Source organism: Zootoca vivipara, chromosome 10 (genome assembly GCF_963506605.1).
Source record: "Zootoca vivipara chromosome 10, rZooViv1.1, whole genome shotgun sequence".
NCBI lineage: Eukaryota > Metazoa > Chordata > Lepidosauria > Squamata > Lacertidae > Zootoca > Zootoca vivipara.
Genome location: NC_083285.1, coordinates 18,251,385 through 18,273,334, shown reverse-complemented (window position 1 = coordinate 18,273,334; position 21,950 = coordinate 18,251,385). Strand labels below are relative to the sequence as shown.

Below are 21,950 nucleotides of genomic sequence, written 5' to 3'. Positions count from 1 at the left end.
TTTGGTTTTCGAACATTTCGGAAGTCAAACGGACTTCTGGAACAGATTAAGTTTGGCACTTTTGTTTTTCCTATTCATTTTGCGTTTTTGTTTTTGAGGCTTTTTCGCTTAATTTGTTTTTGTGACTGTGTTGAACCTAGCTCAGCTACTGATTGATCGATTGTGTGACTGCGGAAATGGATAAAAGCCCCTCATCCAAACAATGATTATCATCAGTTCAGGTAAGAAAAAAAAATTAATTTTAATTTTTATCATCTACAATACTGTCTTATTTATTATATAGTACACTACATTGATTATTGCTTTCATTTTATGGATCAATGGTCTATTAGATAGTAAAATTCATGTTAAATTGCTGTTTTAAGGGTTGTTTTTAAAAGTCTGGAACAGATTACTCCATTTTGCATTAGCACGCCTTGGTTTTGGAACGCTTCGGTTTTGGAACGGACTTCCGGAACGGATTAAGTTTGAGAACCAAGGTACCACTGTATTAAGAATTATAGTATGGTACTTAAGCTATTTCAGGAATGAAAAGTTTTAAGAGCTCACTAAGGTTAAATACAGCATCTTGTGTGCAAGCTGAGTTGCTATGGATACATTGCTTAGCACTTGCCTCACTAAATGCTATATTATGGTACTATTTCCTCCCTCCACCCGCTTAAATCTGTTGCACTTTGTGAAATTGTTGCAGACAAATGGCAATGAGACCCAGAGATGTTTAGTATCCTCCTAGAAATATTTCCCAGGGACAAAGATAAAGAGTGTACAAGTCTGACATAAACTTGGTGCTCGGCTACGAGTGAATGCCAAAGAAGAAGAAAAAAGCACTTGCACTGCACGGAGTTCCCAGTCACCTTCCCCTTTGCCAGAAGCAACTGCAATCCACCTGGCGAGCTGAGATGAGCCTGGAAAAATGTGACAACCCTACAGCTGTGGTGGAGGAGGCAGATATAAGTAGGGGCGCCACTAAGGCTGGGTCATGGGGACCCTGGGGGCTCCTAAAGAGCAGCCTGAAGTCCCTATAACTCACTTTCTTTTTATCATAACATTTAGAGCAGGTGTATTGGTGCAATTGGAGAAAAGCTCCAGATAGTTGGACCCGCCATCTTTAAAGGGAACTCTCAACTTCCAAGAGTGAAAGGGGGAAAGGTAAATCTGAGAAACTACACCAAGGAGGTTAGAAAAAACCTATGGAACAGCATAAGAGGTGGGACAGGTGACTGAAAGGGGAATTGATGAAAATTGCCTTCCTCTTCTTCAATTCACAGCTTATCATGTAAAGTATTTGCGGCTGGTGGGGGCGGGGGAGATAGATAATTGAGCTATCAAAGGATGAAGAAAGTAACTTCCATAAATTTCTTTCAACCAAAGAGACATGCATACATTTAAATGTGAACTACCAAGGATCTAGTTTCCAAAGCAACAGTAACTAGGTAGTGTAGAAACCCAGTCATTTTTGCCAAGGTTTCACAGTTGCAAAAATAAGCACAAAGGCAGAAATTCTTTTGCACATGCAATATATGGAGTATATAGCATGCTCAGAGTAAGCCTGTTGACTTCAGTGAGATTATACAACAATAGGTTAGCAATTCTTTTGCACTTTACTCAATGTAATCCTGAGTTTAGTAGGGTGACAATCTCTAGTTTTGCAGTCAAAATAACCAAGCTAACTTTGGAGCAGTAGCTATTAAAATGGGAAATAGACAAATATGTAACTATTGTACAATATTCGTCAAGTGAACTAAATAGATTTACATATGCTAGATATTCTATTACGTGATGCATGCAGTGACGAGATTTGTCATCAGTTCCACGTTGCTTTTGGAATGAAACCTGAACTTGGATAATCTAGGTTAATAGCCAGCTTCTTCATTAGGACTCCTGCAACGGTGACAAACATCTTTAGGTTTAGTAGTCCATTGCACCTAGTTCCAATAAATATGCCTGAGAAGTGTTTTTGAGTTCCCATGAGCTTTTGAGTTCTCAAACTGCATTGCAACAAGTCCCATTGATAATGGAGGGAGAGGAGGACAGCATGATAGCAGAAGTGTTCTGTGATTTCCAAACGTTTTACTGCATAAAAATGCATACCGATACTGTGTTTGTGGGGGAGTTCAGGTGCTTCTGTTGGTTAGAAATATGATTCACTAGCCATCTCATAATCATCATTGATTGGGAATTTTAATAACACCCCCCAATCACCATAGTTTTGATGTCAGGAGTTAAAATCAGTGCAGTTTTGAAAGATTGAGTCCACAATCTTGATTAAAAATGACACCCAATAGTATCCAAATGCAGACAGAACTTCTTGATCTCAGAAACCATCATGCAAAATATGGTTATGATGTCTTAAGAACTGTCCAAATATATTATGAACAAACAGCTTTCCAAAATATATAGTAGATCGGTTCATGGGAAGAAAACCTACAAAAGTGGCCAGTCACTTCTCCCTACTTTTCTCAATTATTTCCCTTAGATTCCCTCCTTAAATTGAATCATTCATTCCCTCTTTCTCATTCACTCGTGCACACAAAAGCAGCAGGGGTTTGAAGTATAAAGGCTTATTTGAAAACAAAACCCATAAGTTCAACATCCACATTCCAGGCACAAGCAAAACTTTGAAGTGGGTATTTGTGGAATAGTTCATTTTTGGTACCCATCTTTGAAAATGAGACGTAAAAGCTTCATTGCAGGCAGATAGATGCTCTCTGTGGGACACTGGCACTGCAACTTGATTCTGCCCAAGAGATGTTACATAGAGATTCTTTCTACACTTGGAGGCTCCTAATTCAAGTATTGGCTGGAACCAACCAAGCTTTGCTTATAGTAGCTGACATCCTTGCAGCCTGGAGCTGTACAACCACAGTTTCTCTGTTGGTCAGAAAATCAGCTCCAGGAACCACACCAGCAAGATCAGGAGCCACCCATTTGTATGACAAACATGACTACATCTATATCACCAAGCTAGACATTTTATTTATTTTGGAGGTGCATATATACCACTTTTCAAGTGGTATGCAAAAGGTTTTCTGTAATCATTGCTATATTTTCAAGACTTGTTTCGGTTTAAGACACAGAGATAGGAGAGTTCTGAGTTATGCTAAAAGGCAATGACATTTAATCACTGATAGAGCTAGGCAAAGCGTTATCTAGAATGAGTGTGCATAATAGAAGTCTGGTTTTTACCCATCAACAGTGATAGGATCAAAGTTACTATGGCCTGATTCTGCACCAATAAAGTCAGTGGATTTTTTCTTCATTTCATTTAACTGAATAAGCAAAGAGACATTTTAAAGTTCAACAGGAACAGCTGCTTTAGCACCCTCTTGTGGCAAATGGCTCCTTAAATTCAGGACATTTAAACCAGCACTGCATATTTTAGAAAATCTGTGGCAAATGGGTGAAGGTAGATCAGGATTCTAATAGGTAGTGTTGTTTTCAGTTACTGAGAATCAGCACCAAAGGAGACTAGGTAACAAAATGGAGCTTAAGAAGTTGGATCAAATGTATATAAAGCAAATGTACATAAAGCTATGTTGGAGCTATGATATCAAAAAGTATGGTAGACTTCACTAAGAAACAAGGCCTATCTTGACAGTAAAGGCTGGTGTGATAGGAGCTGCAGAGAGAGAGAGAGAGAGAGAGAGAGAGAGAGAGAGAGAGAGAGAGAGAGAGAGAGAGAGAGAGAGAGAGAGAGAGAGAACACAGATCCATGCTACAAAAGCCAGCAAGTCAAAGGTAAGCATACTGTCCTGTAACTACAACTTTGCATAGTGTCGTCACTCTCCATATGTATTGCATTGCTCAGTTCAAGCTGCCATTCTGAGCATCCTAAATCAGATGCATGGATGCTAGCTCCAGGGGGCCGAGCTGTTTTGCCCGCCCCATATTTTGGGGGTAGGTTCTGGGTCCCTCCAATGTCCAAAGAGCACAGAGGCAAGGCATGGAGCTAACCACACTATGGCTCCAGTGGTAAGCAGCTTCTCCTCCTGCTATGGAGGGGAAGGAGGGTCAAGGCAACCTCATTGAAACCCTGTGGCCGCTGGATTTTGCTCCGCCCCTGGCTCCTCCCAACATCCTAACTTCACATGTGGGGGTCGGGACATCACACGTTTGGCGTTGCCCCTCCTTATTAACCTCACAAGCTGGTGCCTCTGATCAGACAATAAATGCCATTATTTCATGCTGAGATGCATATTTGGTGGGGGGGGGCATACTGAGCAGTCACTTAAAACTACAAAGGGAAATCCAAGATATTGTTACTCAGTACTGACACGTAGCACAGTATAGTTTACTATTTTATTTAGTGCAAAAAACAAAAACAAAAAAAACCCACTGGTAATCACAAAAAAAGGTTTCTCAAACACCAGTCATTCATAGAAATCCTAAGCTTAACCATGTCACACAGAATCTTTAAGAAGATGATCTCTTTGGCAAGTATTTAAGGCGAAACAATTTTTGTCTAATCCCGTTCCATGGACTATACTTTCATATAAATATATGCTTGTCTTTATCCGATAGTAAATAACAAACCAAGTCATTTCCAGCCAAAGCTCTACCTAGAAATCCAGAGCAGTACCTGTTCCTAGGAGTCATATATAGTAACACATAACATACACTATTATACAACATTCAACAACATTATTCAAATAGCCTTTTAGGCACAACGCCCACACATTGATTTTTCCAGAATCATCATGTATCTTCTCTCCTGAACCGATAGGCTGATGGTAGAGTTTTAATGCAGAAGACAGTAAAGACCATTTTGTTGTTCTGGTTGGGGAGAGGGATGCTAAATTGTACCAATGAGAGTTCCTGAACAAATTCCAATTTTAAGAATCGGCACCAATGAGAGAATTGCATAACCCTTGAATGCAGAGCCAACTGGCGTCTGCACAAAAAGTGTTACAAGTCCTACCCACTCCCGCAATGCCACTCCCACTAGGTTAAGGGTGGGGAACTTGTTGCCATCCAGATGTTGCTGGAACACCACTCCCAATAACTAGAAGTAATGAACAGCTAACATCTTAACTGTCCACACCATTGGCAAGAGTGACCTGGGCCCCAGTCTAACAAAATCTGGAAGGCCCCATGTTTCTCACCTCTGAACAAGACCTTCCCTGCCCTTCCCACCCAAAGATTCTCCTACCATTTTCACTCTAGCTTGGCACCTTAGGGTTAGCCATTTTAGGGGGTGAAGCTTAATTTTTGCAAATTTATTCAGTGAGGGGGGGTCTTAAAAATATGGTTTTGGGTGTGAGGACTTTCATCCCAGTGAGGGATGAAATTTAGAGCAGTCCCCAGGGACTCATCCAAATGTGTCAGAGAATTGGGTATGTGTTCTTATGACAGAAAAGTTACCATAAATTTAAAGGAATAAGGTTTCCCCTATCTGATAATCCATTTATGACATAGCAAATACAAGAGGGGGAGAGCTGCCCTGCCCTCGTTGAACTGGTTTTGTATTGGAAATCTCAGGTTTCAAGATCTTAATTCAACTTTATAAACTGAGGAGATTTTTGTTCACTTTATATTCTAAAACGATTCTACATCTTTACAAGCTTTCCCCTTTTATACATTGATGTTACAGACAAAGAACTAATATATTTCCATTACACTCCTTGGCCATGTGTATTTCAAATGCAATTCAAAAGGGATTTGTCATAAGTGTTGACTCATATGCTCAAAAATATATCTGAGTAGGAGGAATAGGCACCTAAATCACTCTAGTAATATGATCCATGACTGTGTTCTTTGAAACTATCAGTACCCTGGAAATGTCTACCATATGCTAAGACTGACAGTTTCCCCCCAGCCACCGACTCTGCCTAGTTTACAGCCTCCTAGAAGGTTATGGTTTGAATATGTGGCATGGTGCATTCTAAACGTCAGTGAAGGAATTTGATTTAAGTTTACAAAACCACCAGCATGGTAAGGAAGCTGCCGATGGTGGCAAACATGAGTTAGGGTGTCCTAAAATGTCATTTGGCTAGACTTTTTAAATTTTATTTTGAGTATTAGCCTCCAAAAATGCTTAAGTACTAAAGGAACAAATGCCAAGAGCTGGGTTCTTAACTGTGAGTATTCAGATGCATTTATGAATCATCCTGATGATTGATAGACCACAGTTAGAGCCAATAGGAGGAAAACTTTCAAAGAACTGGGAGAAGGGTCCATCATATAATCATCAGTGGGGTGCACAGACCCCCCCTCCCCCCATCTGTGACCTCTGGATTGGGTCAATTTTAAAACGTAGGTGGGAAGGGGTGAGCACTCTGAACAGCATTCCCCTAGCATCACCCTCTGGAAATGACCATCCAAGTAGGAGTGGAACCACCATAAAGCAGTGCCACCCACCCCTAACTCGAACAGCCACTCCAGAAGGATGCCATGGTGAAAGCCCTTGAGAGGTCGAGGAGAATTAACCAATATCATACAGGGCGAAAGTTCAAAAAAGATGTGAAATCATTATACTGTAATAGCCTCTCTATCCCTGTTATCCACTTGTATCAGCTTAACTCCAAATTATGTGGGCAAGACCTCCGCATGTCTTTATGTAGCTAATTATACTCTGTATAGGTTAGGATGATGCAAGACTTGAAGCAGAGAGAAAACAGATAATTTTTGTTGCCAAATGTGATTGCTTCCCATACCGATACAGTGATCTATATGAAAGTGTTGCTCATACAGCAAAGAGACCCTAGAACAGTGGTAGACAATATGATACCTCCTATTGTTCAACTCCAATTCTGATCATCCCTGACCACTGGCTATGCTGGTTGGGGCTGATGGAAATTGACACTCAACAATATAATGGCACCCTGTGTACCATGTTGAGTATTCTTGCCTTGGAACAACCTATGGAAATTGAAGATGGCAGAAGCAACCTGACTGTTTCATACGTGGACAGGTCCTCGTTATCTGAAATTCTGCCATCTGCTGATTTTGATTAATCATTACTTCTCAGCATGACGTGTTGTGAGGACAAACAAGATCATGAAAGAATTGCTGTACTCATATTGTTTAGCTGCCATAATAAGACAGAAGACTCCTTCTGGCAGATCATGTAGTGGCTACTTAAATGCTGCACAGATCATGGTAATTGAAAAACTGGGACTGGTACTCTACTGAAGAATTACCACCTTAAAAAGTGAATTTATATTAAACTCATTTTTTGTTAGTGCATCATTAAAACAGTTTGGGGTCGTGTAGGAGTTCCACCTCCTAATATTGAGCCAATTATTCATCGGAAAAGAAAGGCGTCTTCTTGTAGCAGCAATTTTGTGATTACCTCCTGTGCACTGAGTCATTCTACCCTCTAGCTGTTACTAGCTCTGAACAGAACTGGAGACATCCATTATATTAGATGCCTGCTGTGCTCCCAGGATAGAGCCTGATGCTGAAATGTGGCTAGGAGCTCCTGGAACTATAAGTCAATTTCATCTGGCTTTCTCAGCATCGTAAGGGAACCTTGCCTAAACTAACCCTAGGATTATATACCCCACTGTTAATTCCACATGGGCAGGAGATAGAGCATGCCCATCTTAACCATGTATTTTAGCTATTTACTACTTCAGAGTTTTAAGTTTTGTAATGAAAACTACAATGGCTCAATAGTCACTTGCTAACCACATTCCTAATAAACTTACTTTTAAACAAACAAACAAACAACCTGTCCTGAACCCCTGGCCTACCTGACAGGGTCTGTATGTCAAGTCCCCAGTCTGGGAGTGATCCACGTGTCCTTCTTTGGTGATCACTCACAGCTGAGTAAGATTGTCTTCCATAAACACAGTTTTAAAAGTGAGTCTGTAAGTGACTGTGGAGGCCAATTCTGAATCCACACATCCTTCCACAGTGGGGACATAGATTTCCGGGCGGGAGTTGATCACAGTGAGTGTTTGCCAAGCGTGCCTTCCTCTTAGCCCGCTTCTCCCTTTCATCCTGAGTTCGAGCGTCTTCAAAGCCCATGACTGGTAAAGGCTGTTCTCCAATTGGAGTGCTCGCAGGCCAGTGTTTCCCAGTTGTCAGTGTTTATGTTGTTGTTTAGTCGTTTAGTCGTGTCCGACTCTTCGTGACCCCATGGACCATAGCACGCCAGGCACTCCTGTCTTGCACTGCCTCCCGCAGTTTGGTCAAACTCATGTTCGTAGCTTCGAGAACACTGTCCAACCATCTTGTCCTCTGACGTCCCCTTCTCCTAGTGCCCTCAATCTTTCCCAACATCAGGGTCTTTTCCAAGGATTCTTCTCTTCTCATGAGGTGGCCAGAGTATTGGAGCCTCAGCTTCACGATCTGTCCTTCCAGGGAGCACTCAGGGCTGATTTCCTTAAGAATGGATAGGTTTGATCTTCTTGCAGTCCATGGGACTCTCAACAGTCTCCTCCAGCACCATAATTCAAAAGCATCAATTCTTCGGCGATCAGCCTTCTTTATGGTCCAGCTCTCACTTCCATACATCACTACTGGGAAAACCATAGCTTTAACTATACGGACCTTTGTCGGCAAGGTGATGTCTCTGCTTTTTAAGATGCTGTCTAGGTTTGTCATTGCTTTCCTCCCAAGAAGCAGGCGTCTTTTAATTTCGTGACTGCTGTCACCATCTGCAGTGATCAAGGAGCCCAAGAAGGTAAAATCTCTCACTGCCTCCATTTCTTCCCCTTCTATTTGCCAGGAGGTGATGGGACCAGTGGCCATGATCTTGGTTTTTTTGATGTTGAGCTTCAGACCATATTTTGCGCTCTCCTCTTTCACCCTCATTAAAAGGTTCTTTAATTCCTCCTCGCTTTCTGCCATCAAGGTTGTGTCATCTGCATATCTGAGGTTGTTGATATTTCTTCCGGCAATCTTAATTCCGGCTTGGGATTCATCTAGTCCAGCCTTTCGCATGATGAATTCTGCATATAAGTTAAATAAGCAGGGAGACAATATACAACCTTGTCGTACTCCTTTCCCAATTTTGAACCACTCAGTTGTTCCATATCCAGTTCTAACTGTAGCTTCTTGTCCCACATAGAGATTTCTCAGGAGACAGATGAGGTGATCAGGCACTCCCATTTCTTTAAGAACTTGCCATAGTTTGCTGTGGTCGACACAGTCAAAGGCTTTTGCATAGTCAATGAAGCAGAAGTAGACGTTTTTCTGGAACTCTCTAGCTTTCTCCATAATCCAGCGCATGTTTGCTATTTGGTCTCTGGTTCCTCTGCCCTTTCGAAATCCAGCTTGCACTTCTGGGAGTTCTCGGTCCACATACTGCCTAAGCCTGCCTTGTAGAATTTTAAGCATAACCTTGCTAGCGTGTGAAATGAGCGCAATTGTGCGGTAGTTGGAGCATTCTTTGGCACTGCCCTTCTTTGGAATTGGGATGTAGACTGATCTTCTCCAATCCTCTGGCCATTGCTGAGTTTTCCAAACTTGCTGGCATATTGGGTGTAGCACCTTAACAGCATCATCTTTTAAAATTTTAAAAGTCAGTGTTTATACTACATTTTTTAAAGATTTGCCTTGAGAGAGTCTTTGAACCTCTTTTGTTGACCACCAGCATTACACTTACCATTTTAAAGTTCAGAATAGAGTACAGTGGAACCTCGGTTTATGAACACCTCGGTTTATGAATTTTCGGTTTATGAACGCCACAGACCCATCTGGAACAGATTAATTCATTTTCCATTACTTTCAATGGGAAAGTTTGCTTCAGTTTATGAACGCTTCAGTTTATGAACAGACTTCCGGAACCAATTACACCCATGGTTCAGTTTATGAACGCTTCAGTTTAAGTACTCCGCGGACCCGTCTGGAACGGATTAATCCACTTTCCATTACTTTCAATGGGAAAGTTCCCTTCAGTTTATGAACGCTTACTCCGCGGACCGTCTGGAACGGATTAATTCACTTTCCATTACTTTCAATGGGAAAGTTCGCTTCAGTTTATGAACGCTTCAGTTTATGAACAGACTTCCGGAACCAATTGTGTTCATAAACCGAGGTACCACTGTAGTTGCTTTGGAAGACAATAATCAGGCACAACATGACCAGTCCAACGATGTTGATGTTGATGTTGATGTTGAAGAATCATTGCTTCGGCATGTGTCCAAAGTCCATAGTAAAGCACAGTCCCATAGAGATCCTGGAACGCCCAAACTGAAGTGTATCAACATGGGCTGTTGAGCAGACCTAGCACCTCAGTTCTGCTTCCCTTTTATACTTTGCGTGCTGATTGCAGCACCTGGGCTTGATGAGGCAGGTGACCCTCACCTGTTCTGAGCCTACACCAGCTGAGGAGTCACATACCTCCTCCCAGAGTTAGCGAGCCCCACCTGGCTCTTGGCTGGCATGCACTTCCCACTGCTCTCTACACCTCAGAACTTGCTGTGTCCATGGAGACAGGGGCCCCTTTGGCTCTGTGATGGGTCCTGCTGCTCTGGTTCGTGTGCACTGACACCCATCCCCTTGTCATCCTCTGTCACCCCATGATTACTTTCTACACCAACATCTCCATCCTCATCCCCAGCTTGCCCTGCTGTGTCACAGTCCTCGCCGGGATCCTCTTCCTCCTCCCTGTCATCCAGCCAGTTTATGACACAAACAAACACAAACCTTGTTCTTTGAATAGCTATCACTGATGAGGAAAGTACCAACAGGGTTCTATCCAATGCTATGCAAGTAGAACTCGTTTTCCCTCCAAAATCTGCTCCAGATGATCCTCAAAATACTCCAGAGTTGATTTTGAGGGCACATAGGTGGCTGGAAGGGAGAGTAAAATTCCACTGCATGTCTGGATATCTGTTGCATCAGTGGAGCTGCAGTGTTGCATATAGCCCAGAGTTTAGCATCCTACAAACTCATAAACCTACTGAAGTAGTGTTGGGGAATCTTCAGCCCAGGGAATGAAAACAGCCGATTATATCAGGAGGCATCTTTTCTGTGCTTGTTGAAGGAATGGTTGACATTGAAAAATCCATATATTTTAGATCTTGAAGGTCATGATAATAATTTTGGTTGGCATGCTTATCTGTGGTATGAAAAAGCGAAAGTGCACAAAGGATTTGCAAACCATATACTCAGGAAAAAATTGTGTAGAGTTTGGGATAAATACAAAAACCTATTGGAGACGAAAACACCACTCTGGCTCTCACCATTAGAAGCTATAGTGATAAAGAAAAATATATAATGGAAGGATGGGTAATATGTTGAAATTTATTAAGAGAGGAGGGAGAATATAAACTAAAATAATTTAAAGAATTAACAACATGGATGCAATACCACCACGTGAATGAAGTATTTAAAAAAGATATGAAACAAGGGTTTGGAGAACAATCACGATTGGAAAGAGAACTGTTGGAATGTAATGTTAAAGTATATATATATAAGATATTATTGGAATGGCAGACAAAGGATGAACAAGTAAAATCTTCAATGATACATTGGGCAATTGATATGGGTCATAATACAGATATAGACGTATGGGAGCAACTGTGGAATATGGATAGAAATTTTACTGCATGTTATAGTACAGGCTTCCTCAACCTCGCCCCTCCAGATGTTTTTGGCCTACAACCCCCTTGATCCCTAGCTAGCAGGACCAGTGGGCAGGGATGATGGGAATTGTAGTCTCAAAACGTCTGGAGGGCCGAAGTTTGGGGATGCCTGTTATAGTATAAGGGAAAACTATATGAAAATGTTTTACCAGCTTGCATACCTTTTTTTAAAAAAGGTGTCTTTGTTGCCACCAGTTTCCTTCATGGCCTTGAATGATTTCTTCCTCTTCTGCAAATGCATGTCATTACAGAATTATCTAGAGGCATTGTAATGGACAAAGCTTAGTGAGTGCCTAACACACCAGTTTCAGAGCTACAGTTTTATTTGCTTGATGTGTTCCCAATTTCCCCCCCGACAACGCTGTCAGTCACAGATTTCTGAGCTCATGAACCCAGCTGCCAGGAAGTCGACATTCTAACAATGAGTTTAATATACCCTTGAACAATTTCCCTTTGAAATAACCAGATATGAGACAAATGGTTGTTTTCTATTCCAGTGTTTGCCCCAAAATCTCACAGCGCAATCAAAGTTCAAAAACATGTCATAAACATGTGAATAAGCTAATAATATCTCAATTGGAAATCCTGTCTTGAGTCTCCCACCCAGTTGACTGGATAAGCCTGTCAAAACCTACTGGTTTTGATGTTAGGTGTTTATTACTTCTAGTTACATAGCTGCCAAGTCTCCCGTTTTCCCCGGGAAAACCCCTTTTTTACTTACCTTTCCCCGGTGGTCCCCCGTATCACTTCGTCTCCCGCTTTTCTCCGTTATTTTCTCCTGCCGGCGGCCATTTTTTTTCTTTCTGATTTGCCCTTCTATGGGCACCAAAAATGGCCGCCGCCAGCTTCAAAAGCCGCATGTACGCATGTCCGGAAGTGCATAGACGTCACTTCCGGTGTCGGCGATGGCCATTTTAGTGCCCATAGATGGGCGGAGCGTCACCGGAAGTTGCGTCGGAGCACTTCCTGACATGCACACAAGCGATTTTCGAAGCCGGCGGCAGCCATTTTGGGTGCCCATAGAAGGGCAAAGCAACACCGGAAGTTGCATCGACGCAACTTCCGGTGTCAAATGGCTGCCGGTCCCGGATTCTGCAGTCTGGAACTTGGAAGGTAAGTAGTTATTGGAGGTGGCATGCTGCTGTAATGCATGTGTCAGGAGAATGCTGTTGAGTCATGTCCTGCTTGTGGGCTTCCAACAGGCATCTTCTTGGCCAGAGAGCAGGATACTTGTTGTCTCCTAGCTTATTTACTGAATAAGTGCCCTCAACGATGAGCTTAGTATAAAGGTAGGCTGATGCCAAGCGGTGAAGACTTTATAAGCCAACCTCGGCACTTTGAACTGTGTTCAATAAAGGCAGCCATTGTATTTTTTATGTATTATTACATTTCTATACCAGCTTTATCTTCCAAGGATCTCATGGCGGCATACATGCTTCTCCTTCTCCCCATTTCATTCTCACAACCCTGTGAGGTAGCTTAGGCTAAGAGATGGTGTCTGGCCCAAGGTCACCATTGACCTTGTTCTCAGAAGCAGTTCCAAGCATGTGGAGGAGAAAGGAAGAGTAGCGTTTTTTGGGGAGGGGGAGCTGAAGACCTTCAGACAGAATGTATCGGTGTAATGGGAGAAGTGAAGATTGGGGGGTTCTGTGTGTACAGAGGGGCCTCCTAATTTGGAGTGAATGGTGTGTATCAGGGTGGCCTAGTGGTGACGAAATTGCTTCAAGGTCACCAAGTGAGTTTCATGGCTGAGTGGGAATTCAAACCCTGCCCTCTCAGGTCCTAGTCCAACACTCTAACCCAGGCATGCCCAAACTGTGGCCCTCCAGATGTTTTGGCCTACAACTCCCATGATCCCTAGCTAACAGGACCAGTAGTCGGGCAAGATGGGAATTGTAGTCCAAAACATCTGAAGGGCTGATGTTTGGGGATGCCTGCACCATTACAACACACTGTAGTTGTTTAAGGACTGGCACCCTATTCCAATTAAGGCACCTACACATTCCTCAGGAATTCCAGGGGTTTTCCAATGAACAATTGTTAGAAACAAGAGCTGCGATGGCTCCCAGAAGTATTGTTATTTAGCCAATTGCTGATCGGGTTGAGACAAGCAGAAAGGCAACGTTTTACCCCTTCCCCAGAGCTTCATTTAGATGGTTCTGAAAGAGCTATTTAAGACTCAAGCAGTAATAGCATCTTGAGTATTAATCAATAGTATAATAGTCGGGTGAGTCAATAATGAACAGCCAGTGAAGTATTTGAGATACTTCAGCTGCTCTCTCACTTAGTTCTAGCCATTGTGAAGAAGTCACTCGCAGTCCTTCACAGAAATGATGCCAACCTACAGGGGTGGAGTCAAATACTTCTATTACTCCTCAGGCAAATGGCTATGGTCCTAACTGCACAGAACCTGCCAGTCCCTTTGGACTAACAGCAATCAATCCTTATTTGTATTGAGGGCATCATGCATGCTCAATTAACATGCCTGTCACTGACAGAAGTGATACCATTGCTCCAAGCAGCTCTCATTTTGGAACTTGCCTGTTTGGATTAACAGCAACTTTCTATTTATAAGCTCTGCTTCTAGCACAAGGTCTTTCAGAGAGCTGCACCTCAGTACACTAAGGAATTTGCAAAGCTATTTGAATTGCATTATAAGCTAGTCAATTTTTAAGAGCACAAGGCAAGTAAAGTTGATCTGGCTGAAAAGACCAGACTCAAGATGCTCATCAGCAAAATGAAGACCAAAGTTGTCTTCATTGTTATCCCCACCTTGGGAATCTGCACAAGTTCTTCACTATAAAGCCAATATGAAGCATTACTTAGAAATACCATGTTGATGCCAGAAACATACACCCCCAGCCATAACCACAATCAAATAAAACCGCTATATCTAGATGAGTGAAAATCAAAACAATGAACATACAGGGTTGTATCTAACAATGTGTAAGCTGTGTTCTGTTCATGCACCGAGACTTCCCCATCCTCTTCTTTCACTGCCCCCCCCCAAAAGCTGCTTCTAACCCTCTGGAGCAGATTTTGAGGGTGCAGAGGGGCTAATGTTCAATTATGCAAGTGGAAGTCTGTTCCAAAAGCAGAATGGCGGTGCTGGATACCACCCTCAGATGTGAAATAAAGCAACCAGAAATCACCTCTCATCTTAGGTTTATTTACTTATTTACACACACACACACACACACACACACAATGAATCCTGTTTGAATAATTGGTTTTCCAGTCACTGCTACTGCAGGAAACAAATGGAGGTCAGGTGTTTGCCAACTAAAGCCCTGTGGGGATAAATAGAATACTCCTGGGGACTGCTCGCCAGACAGCTTTTGTTTCTAGGGGAAGCAAATTGTGTTCAAAGGCTGCTACCTCCTTCAGATTGTCTCTCGCGTTTTAAGGGTGTTTATTACAGCTGCATTAATTCCAAATTGGCCATTAGCATTCTACTGCATGATTGTTTCAGCATTGCACAATGTACATGACACAGAATGCCAGAATGTTCTGCACCAGACCTATGTACTTATAGTCACATCCTAGTGACTATAGGATGTATAGTAGGGAACGGCTTTGACACCAGTGGCAACTGAAATATTTAGAAAGCCCAAAGGATAACTGATTGGGGGGGGAGTCATTCAGGGAATTTAAATTCCCTGTTGACCCTCATATAGAGAATAGTTGATGTGCAATCAGTGAGTAGCATTAGTGAGCAAGAAATGCACTTAGGAAAGTTAAGATATTGTGGGGAAAGAAGTCATTTTCATGTTCCAACTACTGAATCATGAAGTCTTGCTCTTTCCTCAAGCATAATCTCTCTTGCTGCAGAGGAACAGCACAACTTCCTCAGGGGGCTGTGAGCCTCAAAAAACCTTCCTCATCCTGGTGCAGTGATTAAATATGTAGCTTAGTTCTCTGCCTAGGCTTTTTTTGGACACACTAGGATATATTTTTAGCAGCATAGAAGTGAATTCAGAACAAGATTCCCAGCTGGAAAAAGGCACTGGATTTTTCAGAAATTCAGTTGCTTTTAGTCTTATCCTCAGCATGCATTTACAATATAGCTATGTGCAAAAGAAGACTACTAATTTAGGAATTATCTTGACCCACTTGATTTCCATTCAGTAAAGTCTTATAATTGAAACATTTCTTCTTTTTATAGGAGGGTGGGTCTATCAAAAGCAAATAGCCAAAGTGGTTTGATCTCATTGGGGGTCTGAGCTTACATAAGAACTAGATGGGTTTAAAAAGGGCTGAATTGCACTGAGTTGTTCGGCGGAACCAGATTTAGGAAGCTTTGCCCCACACAGGAAGCTCTACAATCACAACAGGAGGCAGTGATGTGCTTAACAATCTACTGACAGATAGAAGCTGGTTTCCAAAGAACTAGCCATCTGGTTAAGCCTAACAACTTTGGTTATGCCTACACCAATAGCAATCAACCAAAATTAGTATGAATGATGCAATGAGATACTAATCATCAAGTAAAATGTGAGAAGCACTCATCAGGAAGTTGTCAGCATAAATATCTCAATGAATTTTATTTGCTATTTGTGCAAACTTTTCATTTTAATTTTTCATTGTTTGCCTTTTGAATACCTGAATATATCAAGAAATCAGATTCACTTATTCACGGCAACCCCAAATTATTTGCTGATAGACAACAAATTTATAGTCCACCACTGTATGGAGACAGAGCAGCACAAACTATCGGGAAGGACAAACTTTTCAAAATAAACTCTCTACACAAAATAACATTAAGAAGTGGCAGACAGTCCTATGTAGGTTTAAAGGTAAAGGACCCCTGACAGTTAAGTCCAGTCGTGGACAACTCTGGAGTTGCGCGCTCATCTTGCTCTATAGGCCAAGCGAGCCAGTGTTTGTCCGCAGATAGCTTCCCGGTCATGTGGCCAGCAACAGTGAACCATAGCAGCGGACGGAAATGCTGTTTACCTTCCCGCTGGAGCGGTACCTATTTATCTACTTGCACATCATGCTTTCTAACTGCTAGGTTGGCAGGAGATGGGACAAAGCAATGGGAGCTCACCCCATCGCGGGGATTCGAACCGCCGACCTTCTGATCGGCAAGCTCAAGAGGCTCAGTGGTTTAGACCACAGCGCCACCCGCGTCCCCTATGTAGGTTTAAGTTCCACTAAATTTACAGACTGAATTCATCAATGCTTTGTTTCTGAGCGGCCACTTCTGCACTTTTCCCTACCTTGGGAAGTAAATGGTGTTTTGCAAAAAGAAAAAGAGAATATCAATTACAGGAAAGCAGCCCCCTCTCCAATTATAGAGGTAATCCCCATATTTGAATACAGTATGTTCTAAAAATTCAAAGGTCTTTCTTGTATGTATTGAATATAGCACATGGATCAACAGTTGGTTCCCCAGCTGGTTCCTCTCACCTATCTTATTATTATTATTTTTAAATAGAAATTTTATTAATACAAAAAACAGTACATGCAAACAGTACAAGCATATATATATATACAATGTATAGCTTCAATTTTATACTGTTTACATGAGGTTAAAATCCCAAAAACGAACTAAGAGGCTAAACTGAAAAAAAGAAAAAGGGGGGGGGGGAGAAAAGAAAAGAAAAAAAAGAAGAAAGAAAGAAAGAAGAAGAAAAAAAGGGGGGGAAATGGAGAAAAATTAAGGGGGAAGGAAAAAAAAACAAAAAAAAGGGGGGGGGGAAGAAAAAAAGACTGAGTCAACAGCCTTCTCTCCTCTCACCAATCTTAGACGTCCAAACAGTCTGTGAAACTTAAGCTGTCTTGCCGGTTGTGTGACAAAACTTTCATCAGGCAAGAGTGCCGACTACTCGTTTTCCATATAAAATATCTGTTACCATCAGATGATATCTATGTAGTAAGAGAGAAATAGGACAATGAATTACATTTATTTAACAGCATCAACCTTGGAAAAGGGTAAGAAAATTGGAGGTAGATGTCATTACTACCCGATGGAATAAAGTTTCAGGAACTCCGTATAGACCAGTTTTTATTCAATTAAAAACTTCAGTGCATTTTATGTACCATTTAAAAATACAAATAACTAGTCTGTTGGCACTTCTGTCAGTATAGCATTTAAATACTGCAGTAAAGTCACTACTGTATTGTTGAAAGTCTTATGGCAGTCCTAAGCTATGCAAAATCACTAGTGACAAAAGTAGTAAATGTACAGACTGCAGGAAAAGGTACACGGGAAATGTTTCAGACCAGCATTTTAACTGTTACTTGACAAGAGACAAATCCTGCACAACATTTCAAGTAGCAAATTACGCTAAACATGTCAAGAAATACTTTGGTTTTAAATGTACAGGACAAAGGGAACATGGACAGTTCTGTAAAACAACTCAAGGCTAGTGTCTTTTTTGCTAATAATAATAATAATAATAATAATAATAATAATAATAATAATTCAGCTTTCATAACAAATGAAAGAAGGAACCATATGGCTATACAACATCTTTCCAGACAAGTGCAAAATGTCTGAAATATTTATAATTTATAATATTCTTCAAACTACAAAATATTACATTTTGTTTATTACATATTATAAAGCATCATCTACAAGCTTATCAGAATTTACTCAAATCATATAGTTTTTCTTTAAAACATCTAGATACTCCTTTCTGGCCTTGGACACTTCGTCTTGTTTTGATGATTCATCAATTGATCCTATAGGAGAGACTCTAACAGGTCCGGCATCAAGTTCAACTGTAGCTGAAAAACAAGAAAGGCTTATGGTTTCCTACTAATTTCAAAAATGGCATTAATCTACCACCAGGGTGGCTAAAAATAATAATTCAGTGCATGACTGTTTCTCAGAACAAATGCAGAAACTATTGGAAAACAGTGCTTATTTTGCTAGTGAACAATGAAATGCAGATATATGATATGATCTTGCTCCACTTAAGATTGCTACTATATGTTAGCTTCAAAGAAAATGTCATATTGGAGCCTTAAGTGCAAATTGATAGTTTCCATAGATCAGACAATTCAGTGATGTAATTTTTCTGGAGGTTTTAAAATATAATAATTTTCTGCACTGTAAAAAGACAAGTTTGATTTTGCGTGTTCATTTGTATTTAGTACAAAAGAAGTATATGCATGTTAATTTTACAAGTATCACAAACATTTTTTTTTCAAACACCCCAAAATAGTTGAAATGAAATATTGTATGAGGAAAAAAGTAAGATTAAAAGTGCACTGGGTCTGATTTAAATGTTACACTGAAACCAATTCAAGACTTTACCTTGAAATTATTTTTTACTGAAATACTTGGAAATACTTCAAAGCATTTAAATTTGGTGGGTTTTTTTAAAGTAACTGAAAATAGTTATTAGTTTTAGTATGTCTGAAATCTGTGAGGCTTAGTCCCATGTAAGTAGTGTTAGGACTGAAACAAATGGAAAGTTTTCTGGTCCACTTCACTAAAGCTATCACAAAATTTGGTCAATAGTATGACAGTGCGCTGCTACAAGACTGAACCTGTACTTGTATTACTAGATACTGAAGGCTCATCCACATAGCAGTGGATCTGAACCTGCTTTGTCTTCTACCCACTCTCTTTTTGCAGTGTCCACATGACACCCTCCTATTCCAAGTAGCAACATGTACTTCCCCCCAGATCTTCCCAATCTGCAAATAATCCAATAAAGGAAGAAAATAAAAAAAAAAGATCATGTTACCCGAGCGCAGTTGCAATGAAGCTCATTGTATGGGAGGGATTCTTTTCATTTTGCTGGGTGCTTATCACCAAACCAGACTTCCATTCTGCTTCCATCAGCGCAAAGGAAAGGATGCAGCCTGCCCTTTCCCACTGGTTGTCAGTACCGGCATGTTTGCGGCATTTTTATTTTTAAAACACCTCTTTTGTACAGAAAAGCTCTTGTGCAAAACAGCTATAACAGTAACATTTGCCCTTGCAGCTGCAGGGGACAGGAAACGGAAAGGAGATAAAAGGAAGTGGCAGCCTTTCACGGGAATGACTTCAAATCCTTGTCTGGCTTGAAGCAACACAAAGGTTTTAAAAAATTGCTGACTGCTCTTTTGTGCAAATCTGGTATACTGGGGGGGGGGGGATGTCATTTAAAAGAAAATGTATAGATGCACAGATAAACAAATGTTTGCACTTATGTCCACAACAGACCTCAAAAACGTATGCTGGGGGTTGGGAAGTACATTACATGAGCTATAGCTTTCAATCCAAGGAGAAAGTTTTAACTTTCCAGATCTGTTATTATACCATAGAGATCTTTGTTTTCCAGTGTAATGAATAGCAGCCAGATACCTTGTAACAAGCTGATCTAGGAACTTAATTCTGATACTGTACTAGGATATCCCTTTCAGGTTCGCTCTCAGATCCGATCCATGCTACACAGGGTATCCATTAGGGATGCTTATTAGCACCAACATTGTTTAACATTTACGTCAACTCATGATTTGAGTACAATGATAATTATGTACCCCCTATATTGGGAACGAAGAAAGTTACAGTACAGTGGTACCTCGGTTTATGAACACAATTGGTTCCGGAAGTCTGTTCATAAACTGAAGCGAACTTTCCCATTGAAAGTAATGGAAAGTGAATTAATCCGTTCCAGACGGTCCGCGGAGTAAGCGTTCATAAACTGAAGCAAACTTTCCCATTGAAAGTAATGGAAAGTGGATTAATCCGTTCCAGACGGGTCCGCGGAGTACTTAAACTGAAGCGTTCATAAACTGAAGCATGGGTGTAATTGGTTCCGGAAGTCTGTTCATAAACTGAAGCGTTCATAAACTGAAGCAAACTTTCCCATTGAAAGTAATGGGAAATGAATTAATCCGTTCCAGATGGGTCCGCAGCGTTCATAAACCGAGGTGTTCATAAACCGAGGTGTTCATAAACCGAGGTTCCACTGTACTTACATATGCTAATGACCCTATTTTATTGTCTCAAGCACCGCAAGAGTTAAGAAATCTTTTAATCAACTGACAGTGCAAGAAAGACTAAAAATTATGAAAAGTTTTGGGTTTTTGCCAATAGGTTTTAAAAACACAAGTGGCAAATTGATGGGCACCCCAATGAGTGGGTGAAATCCTTTAAATATATAAAAAATGTAAAGGGACCCCTGACCATTAGGTCCAGTCGTGACCGACTCTGGGGTTGCAGTGCTGATCTCGCTTTATTGGCCAAGGGAGCCAGAGTACAGCTTCCAGGTCATGTGACCAGCATGACTAAGCCGCTTCTGGCGAACCAGAGCAGCGCACGGAAATGCCTTTTACCTTCCCGCTGGAGTGGTACCTATTTATCTACTTGCACTTTGACGTGCTTTAGAACTGCTAGGTTGGCTTGGCAGGAGTTTAAATATATAGGTTTATACTTTTGCTAGAGATATTCCCCCAGCCCTCAAAATTTATGAAGCCATTCACCTCACAAATCTGTTATGGCACACAAACATGGGGATCTCTTCAAAAATTGAATCTGGAAATACCCCCAAATAAATATCCTTGTGTTACCTTTGAGCTCCCTAAAGCAACTGAGACGCCCGTTCTCCATTTGGAAGCTGGTCTTCATTCAATGAAGGCCATAGTGCATATCTATGCCCTTAGGTATTGACTAAAGTTTTAAAAGGGGATAGGGCCCATTTTAGTACTTTCTGCTTTCAGGCAGACATTGAATCTTAACAATAGAGAAATTCCATCTTGGAATCAGGAAATACTACAAGTGATTGATATGCATGGCCTCTCTTTGGACACTCTTGGTTTGTTAGACTTTGAGATGGTATCATGCCACATGAAATCTCATACTTTAAAACATATTTGTGCTGATCACACTTCTGCCTGTCTGTCCAAATGTACCCGCTGGTACCCCTTGGTATGCCAAATAAGAGAGTAGTTACGGTAAGTGTTCCTAGATTTTGTTCATTTTCAATTTATAGGGGCATCAGAAAATACAAAATACAATGCAGCCAAGACAGAGCTAGTGCTTCATTACATTGGCATGTCCAACGTCTTGTGTATATTTTTAAATAACAGCAGCATGGCTGTCCAGCAGTGGAAGAAGACCTCAAAGCAGCTAAATTTGAGCACCTGGTATATGTTCAGAATATTGCCATCGCCAATAAATTTTACACACCAGTTAAGGGTGATAAGAAGATTTGACTCTCTGGAATCTTTCTGTGTGGTATTGAAGTTTTATTACATTTGCTAACTGAGCAGATTTTTGACATCCTCCAACACCTATGTATCTTCAAATATGGAACTTGCTATAAGATGCACAAAGTGGGGATAACATTCGGTCCTTCATAAAAAACTGATTGATTGTATAAACCGGTAAGTCAATCTGCAGAAAGCAATAAGAAGAGACATGACTACATTGACCGTTAAAAGTAGCATAAAGTGCTAAGATTGATAAAA

The 21,950-nt window shown here is 41.0% G+C and overlaps 1 protein-coding gene across 5 annotated transcripts in view; it reads right to left on the bottom strand.

Moving 5' to 3' along the window:
• Positions 1–17,530: 17,530 nt before the first annotated feature.
• Positions 17,531–21,950, bottom strand: part of ANKRD7 (ankyrin repeat domain 7) — a 55,801-nt gene continuing 51,381 nt past the window's right edge. For all 5 annotated transcript variants that reach the window (XM_035127225.2, XM_035127228.2, XM_035127227.2 and 2 more), the window contains one exon: positions 17,531–18,272. In XM_035127225.2, coding sequence (XP_034983116.2) covers positions 18,139–18,272 — 134 coding nt within the window. In that variant the 3' untranslated portion in view covers positions 17,531–18,138. The remainder of the gene's footprint in view (positions 18,273–21,950) is intronic.